This window comes from Mauremys reevesii, linkage group 1, assembly GCF_016161935.1.
Source record: "Mauremys reevesii isolate NIE-2019 linkage group 1, ASM1616193v1, whole genome shotgun sequence".
NCBI lineage: Eukaryota > Metazoa > Chordata > Testudines > Geoemydidae > Mauremys > Mauremys reevesii.
Genome location: NC_052623.1, coordinates 261,639,370 through 261,658,529, shown reverse-complemented (window position 1 = coordinate 261,658,529; position 19,160 = coordinate 261,639,370). Strand labels below are relative to the sequence as shown.

At 44.2% G+C, this 19,160-nt stretch overlaps 1 protein-coding gene across 3 annotated transcripts; it reads left to right on the top strand.

Annotated features, from left to right (window-relative positions):
- The first annotated feature begins 611 nt into the window (after nucleotides 1-611).
- Nucleotides 612-13,602, top strand: LOC120397384 (C-type lectin domain family 2 member L-like). Of its 3 annotated transcripts, XR_005593769.1 has the most exons (7): nucleotides 612-967; nucleotides 3,805-3,876; nucleotides 7,707-7,867; nucleotides 9,924-10,027; nucleotides 10,327-10,479; nucleotides 10,894-11,399; nucleotides 12,293-13,602. XR_005593769.1 is itself a non-coding variant. In XM_039523144.1 (6 exons), exons 1-5 carry the CDS (start codon nucleotides 613-615, stop codon nucleotides 10,442-10,444), a joined length of 810 nt encoding a protein of 269 aa, XP_039379078.1. In that variant the 5' UTR covers nucleotide 612; the 3' UTR covers nucleotides 10,445-10,479; nucleotides 12,293-13,602. The 3 variants fall into 3 exon arrangements, 2 of the variants coding, with proteins under 2 accessions (XP_039379078.1, XP_039379062.1); XM_039523144.1 differs by lacking the exon at nucleotides 10,894-11,399; XM_039523128.1 differs by having other exon boundaries at nucleotides 10,894-13,602.
- The last annotated feature ends 5,558 nt before the right edge of the window (nucleotides 13,603-19,160 follow it).

Below are 19,160 nucleotides of genomic sequence, written 5' to 3'. Positions count from 1 at the left end.
CAGGGCTCCAGCAGTGGGGCTCTGGTTGCAATTTAAAGGGCCTGGGACAGGATGGTCCCATGGGCTGGATGCGGCCCATGGACCGCAGTTTGCCCCTCCACAGGCCTGTTTAATAACCGGTTCTACACCAGCTTCTAAATTTAACAACCGGTTCTTGTGAACCAGTGCGAACCGGCTCCAGCTCACCACTGCCCACACCCTATTTTTTTTTCCAATAGTGTTGTCTCATTCGCTGGGGTAACTGCTACCCCCTCTGCCGCTCCTTGTGCCAGGGTTTTACCCTCTGACAATGCCTCACCCCTGGGCTTAACTCCGTCTCCCTTCCTCCCTCTTCCCCTCATCTCTGATTTTGCCTTCAGCCCCTGCTTCCAGCTGCTTGACCCCCCCGACCAGTCAATTTCTGCCCCTGCTCAGACCCTGGCCACCCCCCTGATCCGATTTGTCCCCTTTGCACCTTATTAACCACTGTAAAAAGCAGCCAGCAGAATCTTACAGCTAATACGGGCAGCGGCTTCAGCCGCTGCTACTGAGCATGCGCATACACCACACTGCTATAGGCCGCGGCGCGGCGCGCGAAAAATTTGAATCTCCCCCTCCCCCCCCATATTCCTGATGGAGCCGGCTCTGGAGCTGGAACCGCGGACGCCTGTGCAAGGGCCGAAGCACCGGGAAAGGCCGGGCCCGGACTCGGGTTATGGCTCCAGCATCCACCGGCGTCCGCAGCGTCTGTCAGACTCGCCCGAGGTTGTGGTGGGAAAGTTCTCGCTCCCCGGAGCCGGGTGCGAGTCCGGCCCCAACAGCCCCGCAGCGGCCGCGCTCGCAGACGAGTCCGGCTGCAGCCTCCTGCAGGAGGATGAGGAGCCGGTGCGACGGGGACGGGCACGGGCGGCTTCCCCGGAACAGCGAGGCGCAGCGACAGACTCGGAGCCCCCGGCGCCTGCCCGTGCACCGGTGAAGCGCCCTTGCGGTGAGAGGAGGGGGAAGGCAGCAGCAGCTCCGTGGGGGTGACTTTCCGGCCGCGCCCCCCTCCTGGTGGTGCCGGGTCTGTGGGTGGGTGTCCCGCGTGGGGAGGGCACGGGGATTCGTACAGGATCCTTCTCGAGGATCGTCCCAGGTTAAATGGCTGGGAGATCAATAGCTTTAAAAAACCTAGTTCTAGGAGGCGCTGCCCCTTGAAATGCCTTTAAATCTATTCTAGTTCAAGCCAGGTGATTCTCTGCTCCTGGCTTGGAGCCTTCTGCACTATGGGTACAGCTACCCACCAACACCTCTCACCCTCCAGCATCTCCTCTTAGAGCTCCAGTCAACTGACTCAGGCTTGCTCACCTCACACTCTGGGGCCAAAAATAGCAGTATAGCTATTGGACTAGATTCCTGGCTCCCAGACCCTCCCCACTTTTTTTTTTCCAGCTGAATACTCATCACCATATCAGATCTATTATTCCAGTGGCACTAATACATTTGTTGATGTTCATGATGACAATCACACTGCACAAGATCTTCCTGCCTTTGAGTTTCTGCCCAACTACAAGTCCCCTTACACATCCCCCTCCCCTGGGGGGGGGGAACGCATACTAGAGGCCATTAACTCAAGCAAACCCTCTTCCTGCAATGTTTTGCTTGGTTTGCAAGTTGTTGGGCATTATGAATTTCCCCCTTTGAAGCGGCAGGTGCCCTCTTACCCCCCACCCCACCCCACCCCTTTTGCCCAATCCCTGCAGAGAGGAAAGCATCTTTCCTGTGTCAAATAAATATGGAACTGGGCAACTTGAGTTGCATCAAGTGGAAATGTTTTTTAAGTTACAGTGGCACCAAGTGGGGCCCCAATGAGTCATGTGCAACACAGAAACCTATAAGGCTGAATATCGGTTTCAGCCTGAGCCTAAACGTCTACACTGCTATTTTTAGCCCCAGGCTCTTAGACTTGCTGCCATGGGTCTTTTTTTTTTTTTTTTTTCTGTGTAGATGTACCCATGCAGACCTTCTGACTCAGGTCCATGGCCTGACCTGTATCCACACTGCAAAATGACAGGGCCTGAACCCAAGTCATAGTGGGACTTGGGCTAAGACTCACCCCCTGGATGAGTCCTAGGACTCAGGTCCTGAGTGCTTGCTGAAGTGAGTCAGACAGGTGTGTGTGTAGATGGTAGGGAGGTTTGGGTTCAAACCTGAGTTTGCACCCTGGTTTACAGTGGAGTGTGTGTATAATATAAAGGTCTCATCAGCAAGGGAGAAACAGACTGTCAAAGGAGATATGTACAAAGTTATGGCAAATGCACAAAAAAACCTGAAAAAATAGGGGTTTTTCTTCTAATCTCTCAATTCTAGTACTAATAGTAGACAAAATAATTCAGAGATGTATGAAACTCCAGTCCTGTAAATTGTTCCATGCACGCATGGAACTTGGCCAACTAGTAACTAATAGCTTAATCTACTTTTTAACTTTTTAAAATTACTAGATTTCAACTAATGGTGTCCCTTTTTAAACAACAAAAAGACTGGCTTAGTGCTTCAATCTGGGAATTTTCCTTACAAGGCCCATGTTCTGTTCCTGGCTCTGCCGCTGACTGAGGCCTTGTCTATACTGCATATGCTTTGCCAATATAACTGTTCTCATATAGACTGGCAGAGCCTGCTAGTGTAGATGCAGGATATGCCAATAGAAGATATTTTGCCCCTACTTGTGGCACCTCCTTGCATGATGTTAGCTCTCTCCTGTCAGCACAGCTGTGTCTATAATGGGGTTTTTGCTGGCATAGTTGTGTCTGCTGGGGAGGAGGAGTCACATCCCTGACCTCATAGCTAGGCTGACAAAAGCTTGTAGTGTAGGGCTGGCCTCACAGTAGTGATCTTAGGGAAGTGACTACGGGTATGTCTACACTGCAATCAGGAGATGTGATTGCAGCACTTCGTACTCAAGCTAGTTTTGATCTAGCTACAATGATATAGCATGGCACCTCAAAGCCAAGTACTCTCTGATCTGGAGGAGTGATGTGGAAGAAGTTTCTCATAGAGCTTGTTCCCATTCTGCACATTGCAGTGTGATATCAACTGCTATGCAGATGGTTGATAACATAGTGCAGATTGGTCTTCTGCTGATGTGTTGTGGCGAGACACCTCCCATATATTTAAATCTCTATATCTCTCAGTTTACCTATATTTGCTTCACATGGATGTTGTAGGCCTTAAAGAGAGACACCTCTACCCCGATATAAGACGACCTGATATAACAGAATTCGGATATAACATGGTAAAGTAGTGCTCCCGGGGGGCGGGGCTGCGCACTCAGGCAGGTCAAAGCAAGTTCGATATAACGTGGTTTCACCTATAACGCGGTAAGATTTTTTTTGGGCTCCCAAGGACACCATTATATCGGGGTAGAGGTGTACTGTCAACCTGAAACTTAGTTGGTTTTTAAAAAAAATTACTTTTAAAAGTAGTTTCTGGTCCCACATTTAATCTTGAGTCCCCATGATAATGTATCTAACTTTACAGTTATAGTTTTCTGTTTTTAAAACGTTTTCTTTTCTCTTGCTGTCTGAAAGTAACACAGAGACTGACTGACAATGAAAAGTGCTATCACATGAATAAAATACGTTGAAAAATAGAAGTAACTAAATTTTTCTTTAATTTTTCACTGTTACAGTGTTCAGACAATAATGTCACTGTTTTAAAGTAGATGTAGTCATTTTAATTCCTTAAGTGCTTTGAGAACCTCCAATGGAAAGTAATGTAGAAAGGCAAGGCGTTCATAAGCATTATATTCAGTATAATAAGACTGAGTGCTGACTCTTCTGATTTCAGGTCAGTGCTCCAACAGCGTCTGGAAAGTAATAGCTGGTGTGGCTGTGGCTGTGGCTGTGGCTATTTTGACAGGTAAGGGCTTAGAACAAGGGGAAAACGTCTCCTTGGACATTTTCATCTTCTGGCTTGTTTCTAGAACTGAGTGAAACTAATGCAAATGCTCACAATATGCAGAAGACTTAGATTCTCCCTTGCATCCCTGGCCAAAACTCCTCATGGTACATTAAGTAATATATAGCACTTGCATGATATTTCATGGTTATCGGGTACACATTTAAAATCTAAACACCTATCTCATGTTAAGTATTGGTATTTCCATTTTATTCAAGCTTCCCAGCCTTATGTTTGTTTCACCCCATACTCAATTGACTAAAATATGTTGATTTTTTGAGACCACTAAATTCTTACTGTAGCAGCTCCCTGTTAATTTGTAATGCGTGCTCACTCTTAGGAGAGTTCAAATTTGGCCCTTTCTTTTGCATACTCCTTTCTGAACATCAGCAGAATTCAAATTTGGTTTATCAGTTCATGATCCAAAATATTTAAAGTATTCTAGATCCAACTTGAATTACTATATTTTCTTTCTCTGAAATCCCCCTCATCAGTTTAATTGGATTCAGTAGTCGTTTTGTCCCCTCAAACTGTTTTATAGTGTTCTGTGTGCAGCTAACCAGAAAGGATTGAAAACTACAAAGTTACAAGGTCTGGTAACTGATATAAAATCCTGAATCAATGCCTAGAAAGCAGTGATAGTCTAAGAAACCAATCAAGTCGCAGTTCTGAGGTCTGATACCTTAGAAAACCAGCAGGACTAGAGAGTTCTGCCATGTATTTTAGGGTAGTGCCCATTATGAGCAAATGCATAAGTGGTACAATAAAGATGGGAAAAGGTTCAAAATATAAAGGAGAGAGCTAAAACAGAAATGTATTAATAAAAAAAAATGTCAAGGGCTAGGTAGACATGACACATATTTTATCCATTTGATAGCTTCAGGGTCATCAGTATGGAGTATGAAAAGTCCTCCTGATAAATCAGCAGATGAGCAGCCATTCAGTAGATGTATGGCGTCTCCAGGTGCACCTCATCTACACAGACGGCTGTTCCTGAGTCCCCAGAACTGGTCATTTCCTGCACTTCACCCAGCATCTGAACTGATTGAGCTTGCCCTAGAGCAGGGGTAGGCAACCTATTGCAGGTGTGCCAAAGACAGCACGCGAGCATGGGTCCTGAACACCAGTCAGGGGGGCTCTGCATTTTAATTTTAAATGAAACTTCTTAAACATTTTAAAACCTTATTTACTTTATATAACTAAACTATTGTTGTATGTATTATAGACTTACAGAAAGAGACCTTCTAAAACCGTTAAAATGTATTACTGGCACATGAAACCTTAAATTAGAGTGAATAAATGAAGACTCGGCACACCACTTCTGAAAGGTTGCCGACCCCTGCCCTAGAGATAGCATGGCAGCTCAAAGCCAGGCAGTCTCTGATCCGGATGTGTGATGTGGAAGGAGTTTCTTACAAAGGGAGTAACTTGTTCCCATTCTGCACACCACAGTGTGATAGCATCTGCTGTGGAGATGGTTGATAATGTAGTACAGATCAGTGTTCTGCTGATGAGTTGTGGTGAGGTGCCTCCCACATATCTTTGAAAAGTGGCAGTTGTGGTGTCAAAGAGGTTTTTTGCTACAATATAATGCCTGAATTAGGTGATGGGGATATTTGAAAGGACTGGCAGCCTCTCTGTACTGGTTGGTCTCATAGGGTACGTCCACACTAACAGCCGGATCAGTGGATAGTGATTGATCTATTGGGGATCGATTTTATTGCGTCTTGTCTAGACACGATAAATCAATCCCCGCTGCGCTCCTCGTTGACTCCAGAACTCCACCAGGGCGAGAGGCAGAAGCGGAGTCAACGGGGGGCCGTGGCCGTTGATCCTGTGCCCGTGAGGACAGGAGGTAAGTCGAAATAAGATACATCAACTTCAGCTACGCTATTCTCGTAGCTGAAGTTGCATATCTTACATCGACCCCCACCCCCCCAAATGTAGACCAGCCCATAGCCCTTTTTTGTTCTCATTGTCTGATTCAATTGCACATCAACTAGTGTCGTGCAGAGGGAGCTTAACCTTCTCCAACTGAGTAGCAGAAAGCTACATCACTTTACTATATAAACAGCATATGCCAATGCAAAGCCGGAAACAAATATTGTGTGCCATCACTGTAGTTACAAGCCTTTAAATCACACAATTCATTAATATCATCCTTTTTCTTTCTAGTTCTCAATTCCGAACTGATTTTGGTAGCTGCTATGTCCAATTATTGGAGCTGGTAACCAAAGCTTTATGCTACATGAAAGCAACTCGGAATTGCACTGGGGGTACCTGGGTATGACTGAGATCGGAATTTGGTCCCTGTCTCTTGCTTCATTTTCTTCAGTGTATTCACTTTTCTGTCCCATCTTATGCTTTCTTTTGTATCACTTTGTTTCTTTTCTTTCCCTTTCATTAGCTACTTTCTTTCTTTCTCATGTTATTCTTTACTCTCCACTCTGCTTCTTCATTTTTTTACTTCTAGCTTTAGAAGTAAACTGCAAAAGGAAAATAAGGGGCATGGGCACTTTATTCCCTGCTGCATTATGATTTATAGAGAATGACTAAGATTATTTTTAAATGGGTTTGTTCTGTTTTTTTGTTTGTTTGTTTGTTTTTTAAATTAAAACTTCAGATCTTGCCTTCTCGGTAAAACACTGTGAACTCTATGCATAAGATATGTTGCCAGGGGAATAACTTTAAAAAAATGTTGTTGGTTTTTTTTCTGGGTTTTTATATGTCATAAGAAACTAAAGACAACTTCCCCAACCTTTTCTTTGCATGTCACCTTTAACCAGTTTTTCCTGTCCTTTTTTCCTCCATTCCTGTCCCTTCTTCCTCACTCCATGCTCCCTCCTCCTCCTCTACTGCAAATGTTGTGTTCAGAAGAAAACCAAAAGCTGCTTTCCTTCTCCTTTAGTCTGTGAGGAGACAAGTCAAGACTTAACTGCAGCTCCAGGTTGCCAAATGCAGCATTTTGTTCTTTCTGCATCCTGTGTGCAGCGCAGAGGGAATGACTGTCACTTCAACTGCCTGCAGAGAGCAGCACTGCTACTAGCTTCAGAAGAAGACTTGCTGTCTTCCGGCCTTAGGGAAAATGACTTGCCCTTCTGTCTCAATTTCCCCATCTACAAAATGGAGATAATATTCGCCCACCTTCTGAGGGTTGTGAGGATTAATTTAATATCTGTACAGTGCTTTGAACATAGCATTTTTTATAAATAGTGCTTTATAAGTATTCTGAAAAATCAGGCACTCTCTTATTCTAGAATAAGAACATCCACACATGGAGTTAATCAGGAATAGCTATTTTGGAATAACTCCCTGTGAAGACAAGCTCTTACTTGGATTTTTGAAGCTATCACACGCTAGTGCTTTATACCCTATAGAGAGAGGAATCACTTCTCCCACCAGTGAAATGCAGCTATCACTGTAAGTAGTATGTGGCAGCTGTTTAACAAAACACAACATTGCAGAAAATTTGGGACAGAAAATGGGTCTATCTTTTTATGGTTTTCATACCACAACTTATCACTGGGGTAGCAGAGCCCCTAGTGAAGATCATTGTGTCCTTTTGAAATTATAAGACAAAGATAGATTGGTTGCACCAGGTACTTATTCCAGTTTAGTTTGTCCAGGAAAACTGACACTCTAAAACTTCAGCTGGAATTTCAATGATACTTAGACTGAGGTTTAGTGATATTCAGCTGTTTTGCTCTATCTCAGCAGCCTGTAATCTGATGGCTAAGGAGAATATAACATGTCTTAGAATGTGACTTTGCTGTTTGACTTATGTCTCCCAGGAACTTTCTCTCGAAAGGTCAGGCAGTGTCCAGAAGAATGGATATGTTTTAGAGGGAACTGTTATTATTTTTCCACTGATACAAAGAGCTGGGATGACAGTAAGAAGTACTGCGCCTCACATGGCGCAACACTTCCTGTGATAAAAGACAAACTGCAACTGGTGAGAATGTGAAACTATTTTACCTGTTTTAACAAACATCCCATTACTGACTTATCTTATGTAATCTGTTCTGGAGGTTTCCTATATTGATTATTTATACAGCAATATAAATGTCTGTGGGAGAATTAGAGCCAAGACAATACTGCACCTACAGTCTAATAGTAAAATATTACATTATCATCCTCTAGAGACAGAGCGGGTGGAGAATGTTTTTCAGAAAGTCAGTGTAGTGACAGGTCAGAGAGAGGATTAATAGGTAATTGGGATGGACCATTTATCTTCACAGTCACTTTATAAAATAATGGAACAAATATTCAAAGGAGAAAATATGCTAAGCTGGGGCCCTATTCTTCCACTGCAGGATATGAATGATTTCAACTGGAATTAATGACTTATGGGACAATTGGGGCTCAGAGTGGAGCCAATAATAATGGAATGAACATAAAAAAGAAAGTGGAGACTAAATATGAGGGTATGGGGTATAATGGGATATGAAGTAGTTTTCCCCAAGGGAAATGATGGCAACCCCATTGCTTGGAAACCTCAAAACTAAAGTTGACAAAACACTAGAAAATGAGCTATAGGGAATAGTCCTTCACTGGCCCTTTGGAGATGCAGTAAATGACCTAATAGTTTTTACGGGATCAGTCAACCAAGAAACTCTGTTATTTAAAGGGCGAGTGCCTGCTGAAAAACTGTTCTTAGCCACTGGGCTTTTCCATGTATTTATCTCCTTCCCATGCATGGGTGATAAAATGACAATCAGTTTATTGTGCAGATGAGATAAGTATGGGCAAGGGGATGCAAATTTAGGAATAATGGCAGTTGAATAGGGTAAGAGGAATTTGATGTGCAGGAAAGAATGGTAGTGAGAGACCTGGAGCTGGGCTTTCTGAGGACTTTTAGAATAAACTGGTGACTATGTGGAAACAATCTCATTAGCCTCTGCTGTTGATGGAAATGACATGACTTTTTGTGAATTAGGGTGGAAGTTAGTTCCATATTGTGCAAGTCTTCCGCTTCAAAATAGATCTTTTTAATTCCATCTGTAGAGACAGTGGCGGCCTTCAGAGACTGCATTTATCCCTAGTTGAACTGACACGTTTTTATCTACAAGCCCTATAAAAATACTGAAAAGAGTAAGGAGGAAGCAAATGGATTTCAATAGAAATCTCTTTAGACGTAAGATTAGGACAGAAAGAAGTTAATCCCCTGTCTTTTTTAATAAGTAGACTACTTCATTTGAAATACCACTTCTTCAAGTCATAATGCCAATAATCAATACGTAATGAATAAGGCTGCAAGTCTTTCATGGAGGTCACAGATTCCATGAATTTCCGGGACCTCTATGACTTCCGCAGTGGCCGGTGTGGCTGATCTCAGAGCTGCTGGCCCCAGGGACTGCCTGAGCAGCGGCCCTAGAAGCCTCGGAGTAGTGGGTGGCTGGTGGCAGTCAGCCCCTGCTGCCAGAGCAGGGGCCAGCCATTGGCCTCCAGGACCCCCAGAGCAGCTATGGTTTAGTCATGGGTATTTATAGTAAAAGTCATGGACAGGTCACAGGCCGTGAATTTTTGTTTATTGCCCATGACCTGTCCATAGCTTTTACAAAAAATACCCATGCTGACAGTGGCTTCTTGAATGATGGAATAGCATCCAGTGAGGTTTTTTGCTGCCTTAGTTGACACTCTTTCCCCTCCACCCCCTGATACCTAGTAAAAGTAGTAAGTTTATTAGCAGCTTGCACAAGAAAATGCAGAGATTTAGGTTGGTATTGGTTGTCTCCTGCTTTGTAAATGTTCATGCACGTCTTTTTGTCAACTGCCTGGAATCTAGTTTTCTTAAGTATATTCATGTATTGAGGCCTGGGGTCCCTTTTTCCCCAAGGAATAATTGTTTTGATGGTAATGGGTAAGTTGTTGTTGTTGTTTATTTTTTAAATTCAAATCAACAGTGAAAGCTTCTATTCCTGTCCAGTGTAGAGCAAATTGCATAAGAGGGAAGGTTCAGTTTAGGATGGGCCATGAAGAAAAATATTTTCTGCTATTCTCAATTACAGGAGAACATCAAACGCTTGAGACAGAACCATTACTACTGGATTGGGCTAAGAAAGGAAGCAGCAGGATGGCAGTGGGACGATGGATCTCCATTTACTAATGATATGTATGTTTTTTTTTCAGCTGTAACTAGAAACTTGGTGTGGGGTATTGGCATATGTCTGAAATCAGAAAGAAAATGAGTTGCTGTCAAAGCAGAGTTGAGAGAAATTGTATGTGATTATTTTTAATTCACTAAGACATTTAACTTCTGCAACAGCAAAAAATAGGTTGTTTGCTGATTCCTTCTGTCTTTAGTTGTATAAATCTGGAGCTGTAGAAATTATTCGTGATCCTGGCTTTTCACAAACATTTATCTTCAGAATGAAAGTGATTCATTCCCATTTATTTTTTTCTTCTCCCTAGCATCCAATTGGAAAATGAAGATGCAAAGCTGAAGTGTTCCTTCCTAAACAGTGACAAAATTGTTACTGTAGATTGCACATCTTCAAGACGCTGGATCTGTGTCAAAGAGTCCAAATGAATCTTTTTCATCTCCAGTGAAGTTAGTAGTGCAAGGTACAAACATAATCTGATTTTTTGTTCTTCCCCCTCAGTGGAGTTTATTACAACTTGCTATAAATTCTAATGAGTTTTTAGAGAAATGTAGTAGATAGATCTTATGGTTCAGGAGAGTTCTAAGGTTCTGTGATTGGAGGCCTGTTGCAAGGTGCATCAGGGTATGCCTGTAGCTGATGTGCCATGACAAGCAAAATCCAGCTCCTGTGGACATCTGCGCTTATTTATTTGTATATATGTGTGTATGTATTATGATAGTGTTCAAAGTCAAGATCTGGATTATGCTAGATGCTGTATAAACTCATATGAAGACATTGTCCTGAAGAGTCAGCACCCAAAAGTATGTGTGTGTATATGTATGTATGGACACGTACACACACATTGTGATTCATATATCCATGTAATATGTTATAGGTCATTGAGGCCTGGTATGAATGATGTATGCTTGACAAATACCTGCGTTGCAAGTTAGCAGCTGAAGCAAGAACTTAAGGTCAAGGACTATTAGAACTCTTTTTGTGCAAAAACAATCTTATGCTCTGAGAAAAACATGGAAAATCATCAGAAAAGGAAATAACACCATCTGGACTGATATAAAATTGTATAAGAACTGGAGGAAGTGGCACACCTTGGATCATGGCGGCCACCCAGGATTGTCTCTTTGGAGTTGTGTGGGTAGAAGGCCTAGTAAACAAAGGCAAAGACCTGATGACGTGACAGAATGGACTATGAATGGATGCCTATTTTTTCTGCAAATCGGAGTCGTTTATTGATCCAGTCTACTGTGTGGATATAGATGTGATTTTTGCCGGCTCTCCACATCCTATGATCTTATCCTGATGGAAGGAACCTTGACTGGCCATCAGGAGGATTCTGACCTTTGGAATCTGGTATAGAATGTTTGGGGTGTGAAATATGGAGTGAGTAAGGTTTGTTTTGTATCACTGGAGAGCATTTAGAGTATTATATACTAACACTGTTTGTCTGGTATCTGCTTGCTCCACATTTTGTGGGGAGACCTCTATTGCCGGTCTAACACTTAGGCAATTTACAGACACATAAAAAGAGATTACATTGTTTAAAAAAAACAAACCTCATGGCGGGGGGCAGGGGGTGAGTCTCAGCATTTTGTTGTTAACAGAAAAAAGTATGTCTGGATTTTTTTTTTTCTTAATTTCTAACTCTGACAAGGGATTAAGGGGAAAATAACTTTGTATTGTGAACAGCATTTTATGTAAATTAATTTTCACTCTTTTTCCCAGCAATTTGTATCGATTTTTCTGACAGCAACAGGGAGAAGAACTTTTTTTTTTTTTTTGAACTGACTAGATTTCAAGTTCCTGTTACCCACTTCAATTCAGTACATTTCAGAGGTTTGGGTTTTTTTTTTTTTAAATGTACTTGAATCTACAGCAGGATTCCCAATTTACCACAGACACAAGAGTCTTGTTACAGAATTCATGTCCCACTTGCTGGGCCTTCCTTAAGTTATAATTGGCTTTCTGGAGCATTTCATGTTAAATGCTATATCATGGCTGTTTTAAGGCAATGGTTCTAAACTTCTTCAGTACAGTTATCCTATATGAAACCAGAAACAATTTTCAAGATCCTCTTCCCATCTAGCCATAAAGAAGGGGAAGGTGGTTGCCTGAAACTTGTTTGTGGCCTGACAAGGGTTACAGCTCCCAGGTTGGAAATCCATTATCTCGGATATCTGCCATTATCAGTCTATGTAGCCAGGGGTGAGTGCCAGTGCCACAGCAAGATATCTTTAATCTATTGTTATAATTTTTACTAATTGTTCTTTGTTCAGCATTAGATTTCTGGGTTATTCGCCAGACGCGCTTCGGAAGCCATGATCACGCTCCTCTGACAAGCTGGAAAATCAGTCTTAAATCTGAAAAGTCTACAATTCTAACCTACCTAAAATCCCAAATTGCACATTAAGGCCACCTGAGAATAGATATAGTAAGGTGTTGAGGACCCTCATGTCCCACTGAAGGTACCTGGCAGTATTAGACACTTCTAAACAGTTGGATACTTTAAGTTTGTATATTGTAGTGTAACTATTTTTTTTAAACTAGATCATGTACAAGTTTTTCAATGTATTAATAATTTTTAATTCAGAATGTGAAGCATCTTTCAGAACAGGGATCGACAAATGGAATTATTTTAATCAAAGATTATCAGTCAGATTAATACAGGAAAAGACACATTTTACGACCTCCTGTACTACATGATAGATAAGCTAAAGAGAGTTCTAATCTGGTCATAATTAATAACATCTGACAACTGACAGCTCTTAATGAGTTAAATGTCTTTTTAATGGGTCCTTAATTTCAGTCATTACAAAAAAACATTTGCTATAACAAGTACCTCTTATTAATCACAGAACATAATTAGAGCATAGACATCCCTTATCAGTCACCCAGTCTTATTTGTAACATACTTTTGTAGACACTTACTAGTTTGAGGGGTCTTTTCCTTAGACATTTAGATTCCCACAAGCTTGGAGACACCAGCAATAATGAGGTACAGCCCAATACTCAATCACTGGAAATTCCTGAACACAAGTCACTCACAGGCTAAGAACCAATAGTCTTTGTTAAGTCCCAGAGTATCTTTGAATTCTAATATAAAAGATTCTGGGGGAATAGTTAATATGCAAATGATTAATATACAAGAAAAAGAGGACTAAAAATAATATTTACCAACAAGTAGTTGTATATAAAACTCAGCTATACAATGTCTTTATATATTTTTTTGTCTGTCTGTGCTTGTCTCTTGCTCTCTGTATATGTTTTTATCATAACTGATTGAGAAATTAACACAAATATCTTCTGCAATTATTCTGATCCTATTCATGCTTTTTTGGAGGGCATGTGTGATGCTCTGTACCTCCAACACCCTAAACCCCCATGTTCATCTTTATAAAATGATTGTGCAGTATCCAATGCAAAGTTTGTCATATTGAGTGTCTTCAGAAGGCTCATGATGCACTGAGCATGGTTGTTACAGTAATTGTTGCAGTAATGTTACATGAAATTATAACCCAGGGGTCGGCAACCTTTCAGCAGTGGTGTGCCGAGTTTTCATGTATACACTCTAATTTAAGGCTTCGCGTGCCCGTAATACATTTTAACGTTTTTTAGAAGGTCTCACTGAGTCTATAATATATAACCAAACTACTGTTATATGTAAAGTAAACAAGGTTTTCAAAATGTTTCAGAAGCTTTATTTAAAATTTAAATTAAAATGCAGATCTTATTAGTTTAGTGTGATCCTTTTCCTTGCTAAATTTTCCAATGTCTGGTGGCTCGTATTTGGATACTTTAAGCTGCACACCCAGGCTTCTGAGTGATCAGTTGTTAACCGGCTGGAACCCCAAATCAGCAGCTGAGGTGAGCGGAGCTGGCGGCTGGTAGGGCTGAGCAGGGCCGGAGGCCTGGACCCTGTCTGGGAGGGGGCCTGTGCTGAAGCAAGGTGAGTGGGGCTGCGGTGGGGACCCCGGCTGGCAAGGGGCCAGCAGCTGGAACCCCAGAGTGGCAGTGGGCTGAGCAGGTCAGCCCGCCCAGCTCTGGGGTTTCGGTGGTGACTTGAGAGTCTCTGCCAGCCCCCGCTTAAAGGACTTACCAGTACGTTGGAGTCCTGAGCAGGGGGCAGGGCCTCAAATGGAAGAGGCGGGCCCTTTAAATCGAGATTTAAAGGGCCCAGGGCTTTGGCTGCAGTAGTGGGGGCTGGGAGCCCCGGGCCCCTTAAATCACTGCCAAAGCAGTAGCGGCTGGGAGCCCTGGGGCTCCAGTGGTGATTTAAAGGGCCCTGTGCCCTGCTGTGGTAGTGGTGGCCGGAGCCTGGGCCCTTTAAATTGCCACCAGAGCCTCGCTGCCGGAGCCCCGGAGTAGTGGCAGTGGCTGGGAGCCCTAGGGCTCTGAGTGCGATTTAAAGGGCTAGGGGCTCCGCTGCGGTAGTGGCGGCTGGGACCCTCGAGCCCTTTAAATCACCGCCGGAGCCCCAGGGCTCCCGGCTGCCACCGCTACCCTGGGGCTCCAGCAGCAGGGCTCTGCGGCAATTTAAAGGACCCAGGGCTCCGGCCGCTGCCAGGAGCCCCAAGTCCTTTAAATCGCTGGCTTGGGGAAGCTGCCCCCTGCCGGTATGGTCAGTGGTGTACTGGCTCTTGCTGGTACATGTCACAGAGGAAGAGCACGGCTTGTACCCTGCCGGTCAGTGCAGTGGTCTCCACCCTTAAGGGTACATGAAAGAAACTGGAACAAAGGATAGTAACTACAGGGGTTGTGATTGATTGCTGGACCCAGACTAGAAGGAGGCTGGTCTGTAAAAGGAAGCTTACTGGAATTCCTCTAAGGATGAGATTTTTATCTGTATTCAGTTTTCTTAGACATAGACTTGTGTGTTTTATTTTATTTTACTTGGTAACCCACTTTGTTCTGTCTATTACTTGGAACCACTTAAACCCCACTTTCTGTATTTCATAAAATCACTTTTTACTTATTAATTAACCTAGAGTATGTATTAATACCTGGGGGGCAAACAGCTGTGCATCTCTCTCTATCAGTGTTATAGAGGGTGAACAATTTATGAGTTTACCCTGTATTAGCTTTATACAGGGTAAAACGGATTTATTTGGGTTTAGACCCCGGTGGGAGTTGGGCATCTGGGTGTTAAAGGCAGGAACACTTCTTCTTTTAACTGCTTTCAGGTAAACCTACAGCTTTGGGGCACGTAGACCTAGGCCCTGGCCAATGGGAGCTGTGGGGACAGCACTGTACTGTACTGCCTTGGGGCTCAAGGCTTCAGCTGCAGGGTGGCTGGGGGGCCATCAGCTCCAGGCTTCTGACTCTCAGGAGCACCAGGGCTTAGCGCTTTAGAGGTGGGGAGTGCTGGGGCTCGGGGCTTCAGCCCCACAGCTCTGTTCCTGCCTTTAGCCCTGCAGGGGGCACCAGGGCTTGGGGCTTTAGCTACAAGGAGAGTGACAGTTTAAACCCCTGAGCCCTGCCCCCCACTCCCAAAGTAGGGAGTGGAGCCATGTGGAGCCCTGAGCCCTAACAATCCCCACAAGGCTGAAACTGGGAGTGGAGCTGCAGTGCTGGCACTCCCTTCACAGCTAAAGTGCTGAGCCCTGGTGCTCCCGCAGGACAGAAGCCCTGAGCCCAGGTGCCCAAGAGTCAGAGGCCCCAACTCCTGCCGCCCCATGGCCTGGAGCCCTGACCACACCCTGCAGCTGTAGCCCCCCACCCCACCCCAATGTGGCTGAAGTCCATAACCTCTTCTTCAAAGTTACGGAACATTTCAGAGTTACGGACAACCTCCATTCCCAAGGTATCTGTAACTATGAGGTTCTCACTGTATTAACTTTTTACCCACTTTTAACTTTTAGGCACCCCTAGAACGCCAGGATGACTAGGCACATGCCTCCTGTGCCTAAATGGAAATCAATCCCTCTGTCTAGCCTGGCTAAGGGCTTGATCCTCTACAAAGTGCTGAGCACTCTGACTCCAATCCAGCAAGTCACTTAAGTACATGGTTAATTTTAAGCGCGGGAGTAGTGCCATGCCCTAAGTGACAAGGTCCTGATCCTGCGGACAAGCACTTGCTTAACTCTAAGCACCCAACTAGGGTTGCCAGGTGTCCGGTTTTTGACCGAAACACCCTTTCAAAAAGGGACGCTGGTGGCCCCGGTCAACACTGCTGACCGGGTCACTAAAGGTCCAGTCAGCAGCGCAGTGGGGCTAAGGCAGGCTCCCTGCGTGCCCTGGCTCCGCGGCTCCCAGAAGCGGCTAGCATATCTCTCCAGCTCCTAGGCACAGGGGCAGCCACGGAAGCTCTGCGCACCACCTGTGATGGGTTAGATCGCAGAACCCTTCCTGGGAGCTGCCACCTGATGTGCCCAGACTATTTCTACCCCTGCTTTCCCTGCCAGCGCGTGACCCCAGCACCCTGTCTTGCTGAGCCAGACACTCCCATCTGCTCCAACACAGACCCAGAGTCTGAATTACTTGCCTCAAAGCTGCAGGTTTACCTGAAAGCAGCTCACAGAAGTGTTCATGTCTTTAACACTCAGATGCCCAACTCCCAATGGGGTCTAAACCCAAATAAATCCATTTTACCCTGTATAAAGCTTATGCAGGGTAAACTCATAAATTTTGCCCTCTATAATACTGATAAAAGATATGCACAGCTGTTTGCCCCCTGAGGTATTAATACATACTCTGAGTTAATTCATAAGTAAAAAATGATTTTATTAAATACAGAAAGTAGGATTTAAGTGGTTCTAAGTAGTAACAGACAGATTTGTGCATTTTATTTTATTTTGCTTGGTGACTTACTTTATTCAGTTGGATTAGACATGGAACACAGATAAAATCCTCACCAGTTCCAGAATGCTCCCTTTTACAGGCTAATCTTTTAGCCTGGGTCCAGCAATCACTCAAATCCCTTGCATGCTGTCCTTTGTTCCAGTTTTTTTCAGGTATCCTGGGGGGTGGAGAGGCTCTCTCTTTAGCCAGCTGAAGACAAAATGGAGGGGTCTCCCACGGGTTTAAATAGACTTTCCCTTGTGGGTGGAGACCTCACTCCTATGCAAAGTCCAGCTCCAAGATGAAGTTTAGGAATCACCTGGGCAAGTCACATGTCCATGCATGACTCTCAATTTTTACAGGTAGCATCCATTGTTTACATGGTACCTTGAACATCTTCAAGTAGACTACTTATGTGGATTGGAGCATTCCAAGATCCATTGTCGTTTAAGTGTTTCTTGACTGGGTACTTAATGTCAACATTCCTTTCTCCAGGAACTGACCAAATGCTCTACTAAGGTTATTTAGAAATCAAGTCAGTACACAGCCAATATTCATAACTTCGAATACAAAAATGATACATGCATACAAATAGGATTAATACTTTCAGTAGATCATAATCTTTGAGATATATATGGCATATGTAGCATAAAAACTTTCTAAGCATATTTCCATAAAGCCTTATGGGAGGTACCGTCACACTGCCCTTTCCCACAGGCGCTGTCCCTGGACCAAGGCAAACACAAGGGTGTTCGGTTTTCTGCAGTCAGAACATTGGCAGCCCTACACCCAACTAACACCACAGGACTAGGCACCTTCTTCAAATTAAAAAAAGTGCATGTTTGCAGGTTTTGAGAGATGTGAACAGTAAAGAAGGGGGGGTTATTTAGGGTGGGTCCAGAAGGCTCTTACTGGGAAGGATTCAAGCAAGGAAGCAGCAGTAGCTTCCATTCTGAACCTCTCCCTGCACATGTCACAGAGGAAGAGCACGGCTTGTACCCTGCTGGTCAGTGCAGTGCTCTGCTTCAGGACTCACTCTCTGCTTGGCTCCGAAAGGAGCACAGATCAAGCCTGTTGGCTTCACAGCAGCACTGAAAACACCACCAAACAAGTGCAGGGCAGAGCTGCTTGTGGCTGAACCTGCAGGAAACACAGGCTAACTTGGTCCTATCGGTATAGATGCTACTGTACTCTTTGCAGCCACTCCCTCCTCCCCCAATTACACCAATCCACCCTGCACATTCAGCGCTATGGAATCAAAACTCACCTATCTTAAGGCATTGCTTAAATATCTGAAGCCCGCACGCACACAAAGGAAGTTGCTCAGGCAGCAGCCAACCTCTGAATCTGTGTGCGGGAGTTCACAGTGATTAGATTTGGAAGTGGAAGCTCATTTTGAACCAAAAACAACAGGGAGTCCGGTGGTTTCTTGAAGACTAACAGATGTATTTGGGCATAAGCTTTCATGGATAAAAAACCCACTGATGCAGATGCAGTCTTGTGGATACAGACTAACACGACTACCCCTCTGACATTTGAAGCAAAGAAACCACTGACTCAAGCAGGCCAAATCAAAATGCCAGGCGGACGAGCCACCCCGCCTGCTGGCTTTCACACATTAGCTATGTCGCTGATATGTGTTCTGCAGACTCTCCAGCTCACAGCCGGCCATGCATCCCACGCAGCAGCTTCCTGATGAACTGCCCCCAGAGCACCCCGTGCACAGAACGCTCAGCAACCGCACCTGCATTACGCCGCACAACAGCCCAGCTCTGACTCTAGGCAAACTGCCCCAGGGCACGCGTGAGCAAGATTGCAGCCAGGAGCAGGAGCTTGTGAGCTAACTCCCTCCTCATGCAGTACTGAAATTCTCCCCAGAGGGAGAGCTACCATATAGCCTATAGCACTTGCAGCCTCAACCTATTCTTAAGCTCCTTGCTGAAAGGAGCCTTCTCCCTCACACTCGCCCCAGCTGTAGAACTTCTTGTCTTTAATGACAGGTTTCAGAGTAGCAGCCGTGTTAGTCTGTATCCGCAAAAAAAACAGGAGTACTTGTGGCACCTTAAAGACTAACAAATTTATTTAAGCATGAGCTTTCGTGAGCTACAGCATCTGAAGAAGTGAGCTGTAGCTCACGAAAGCTCATGCTTAAATAAATTTGTTAGTCTTTAAGGTGCCACAAGTACTCCTGTTTTTTTTGTCTTTAATGGTTTACCTATCTGACACTTGCCAAGAAGGATGGTTTTGTGCTTAAGGGGCAGGCATAGGCAGCAGAAGGCCTATGGTCTGTTTCCACTTCTAACTGGCCTTATTTTTCCTACCTCAAGTGGGAGCTGTATGGTTCCTGTTACATATGCAACATAGTCA

Coding starts and splice junctions, on each gene's coding strand:
- LOC120397384 (XM_039523144.1), top strand. CDS start 613: ATGGAGCCGGCTCTGGAGCTGGAACCGCGGACGCCTGTGCAAGGGCCG. Junction 968..3,804: donor ACCGGTGAAGCGCCCTTGCG/GTGAGAGGAGGG, acceptor TTCTGATTTCAG/GTCAGTGCTCCAACAGCGTC. Junction 7,868..9,923: donor TAAAAGACAAACTGCAACTG/GTGAGAATGTGA, acceptor TCTCAATTACAG/GAGAACATCAAACGCTTGAG.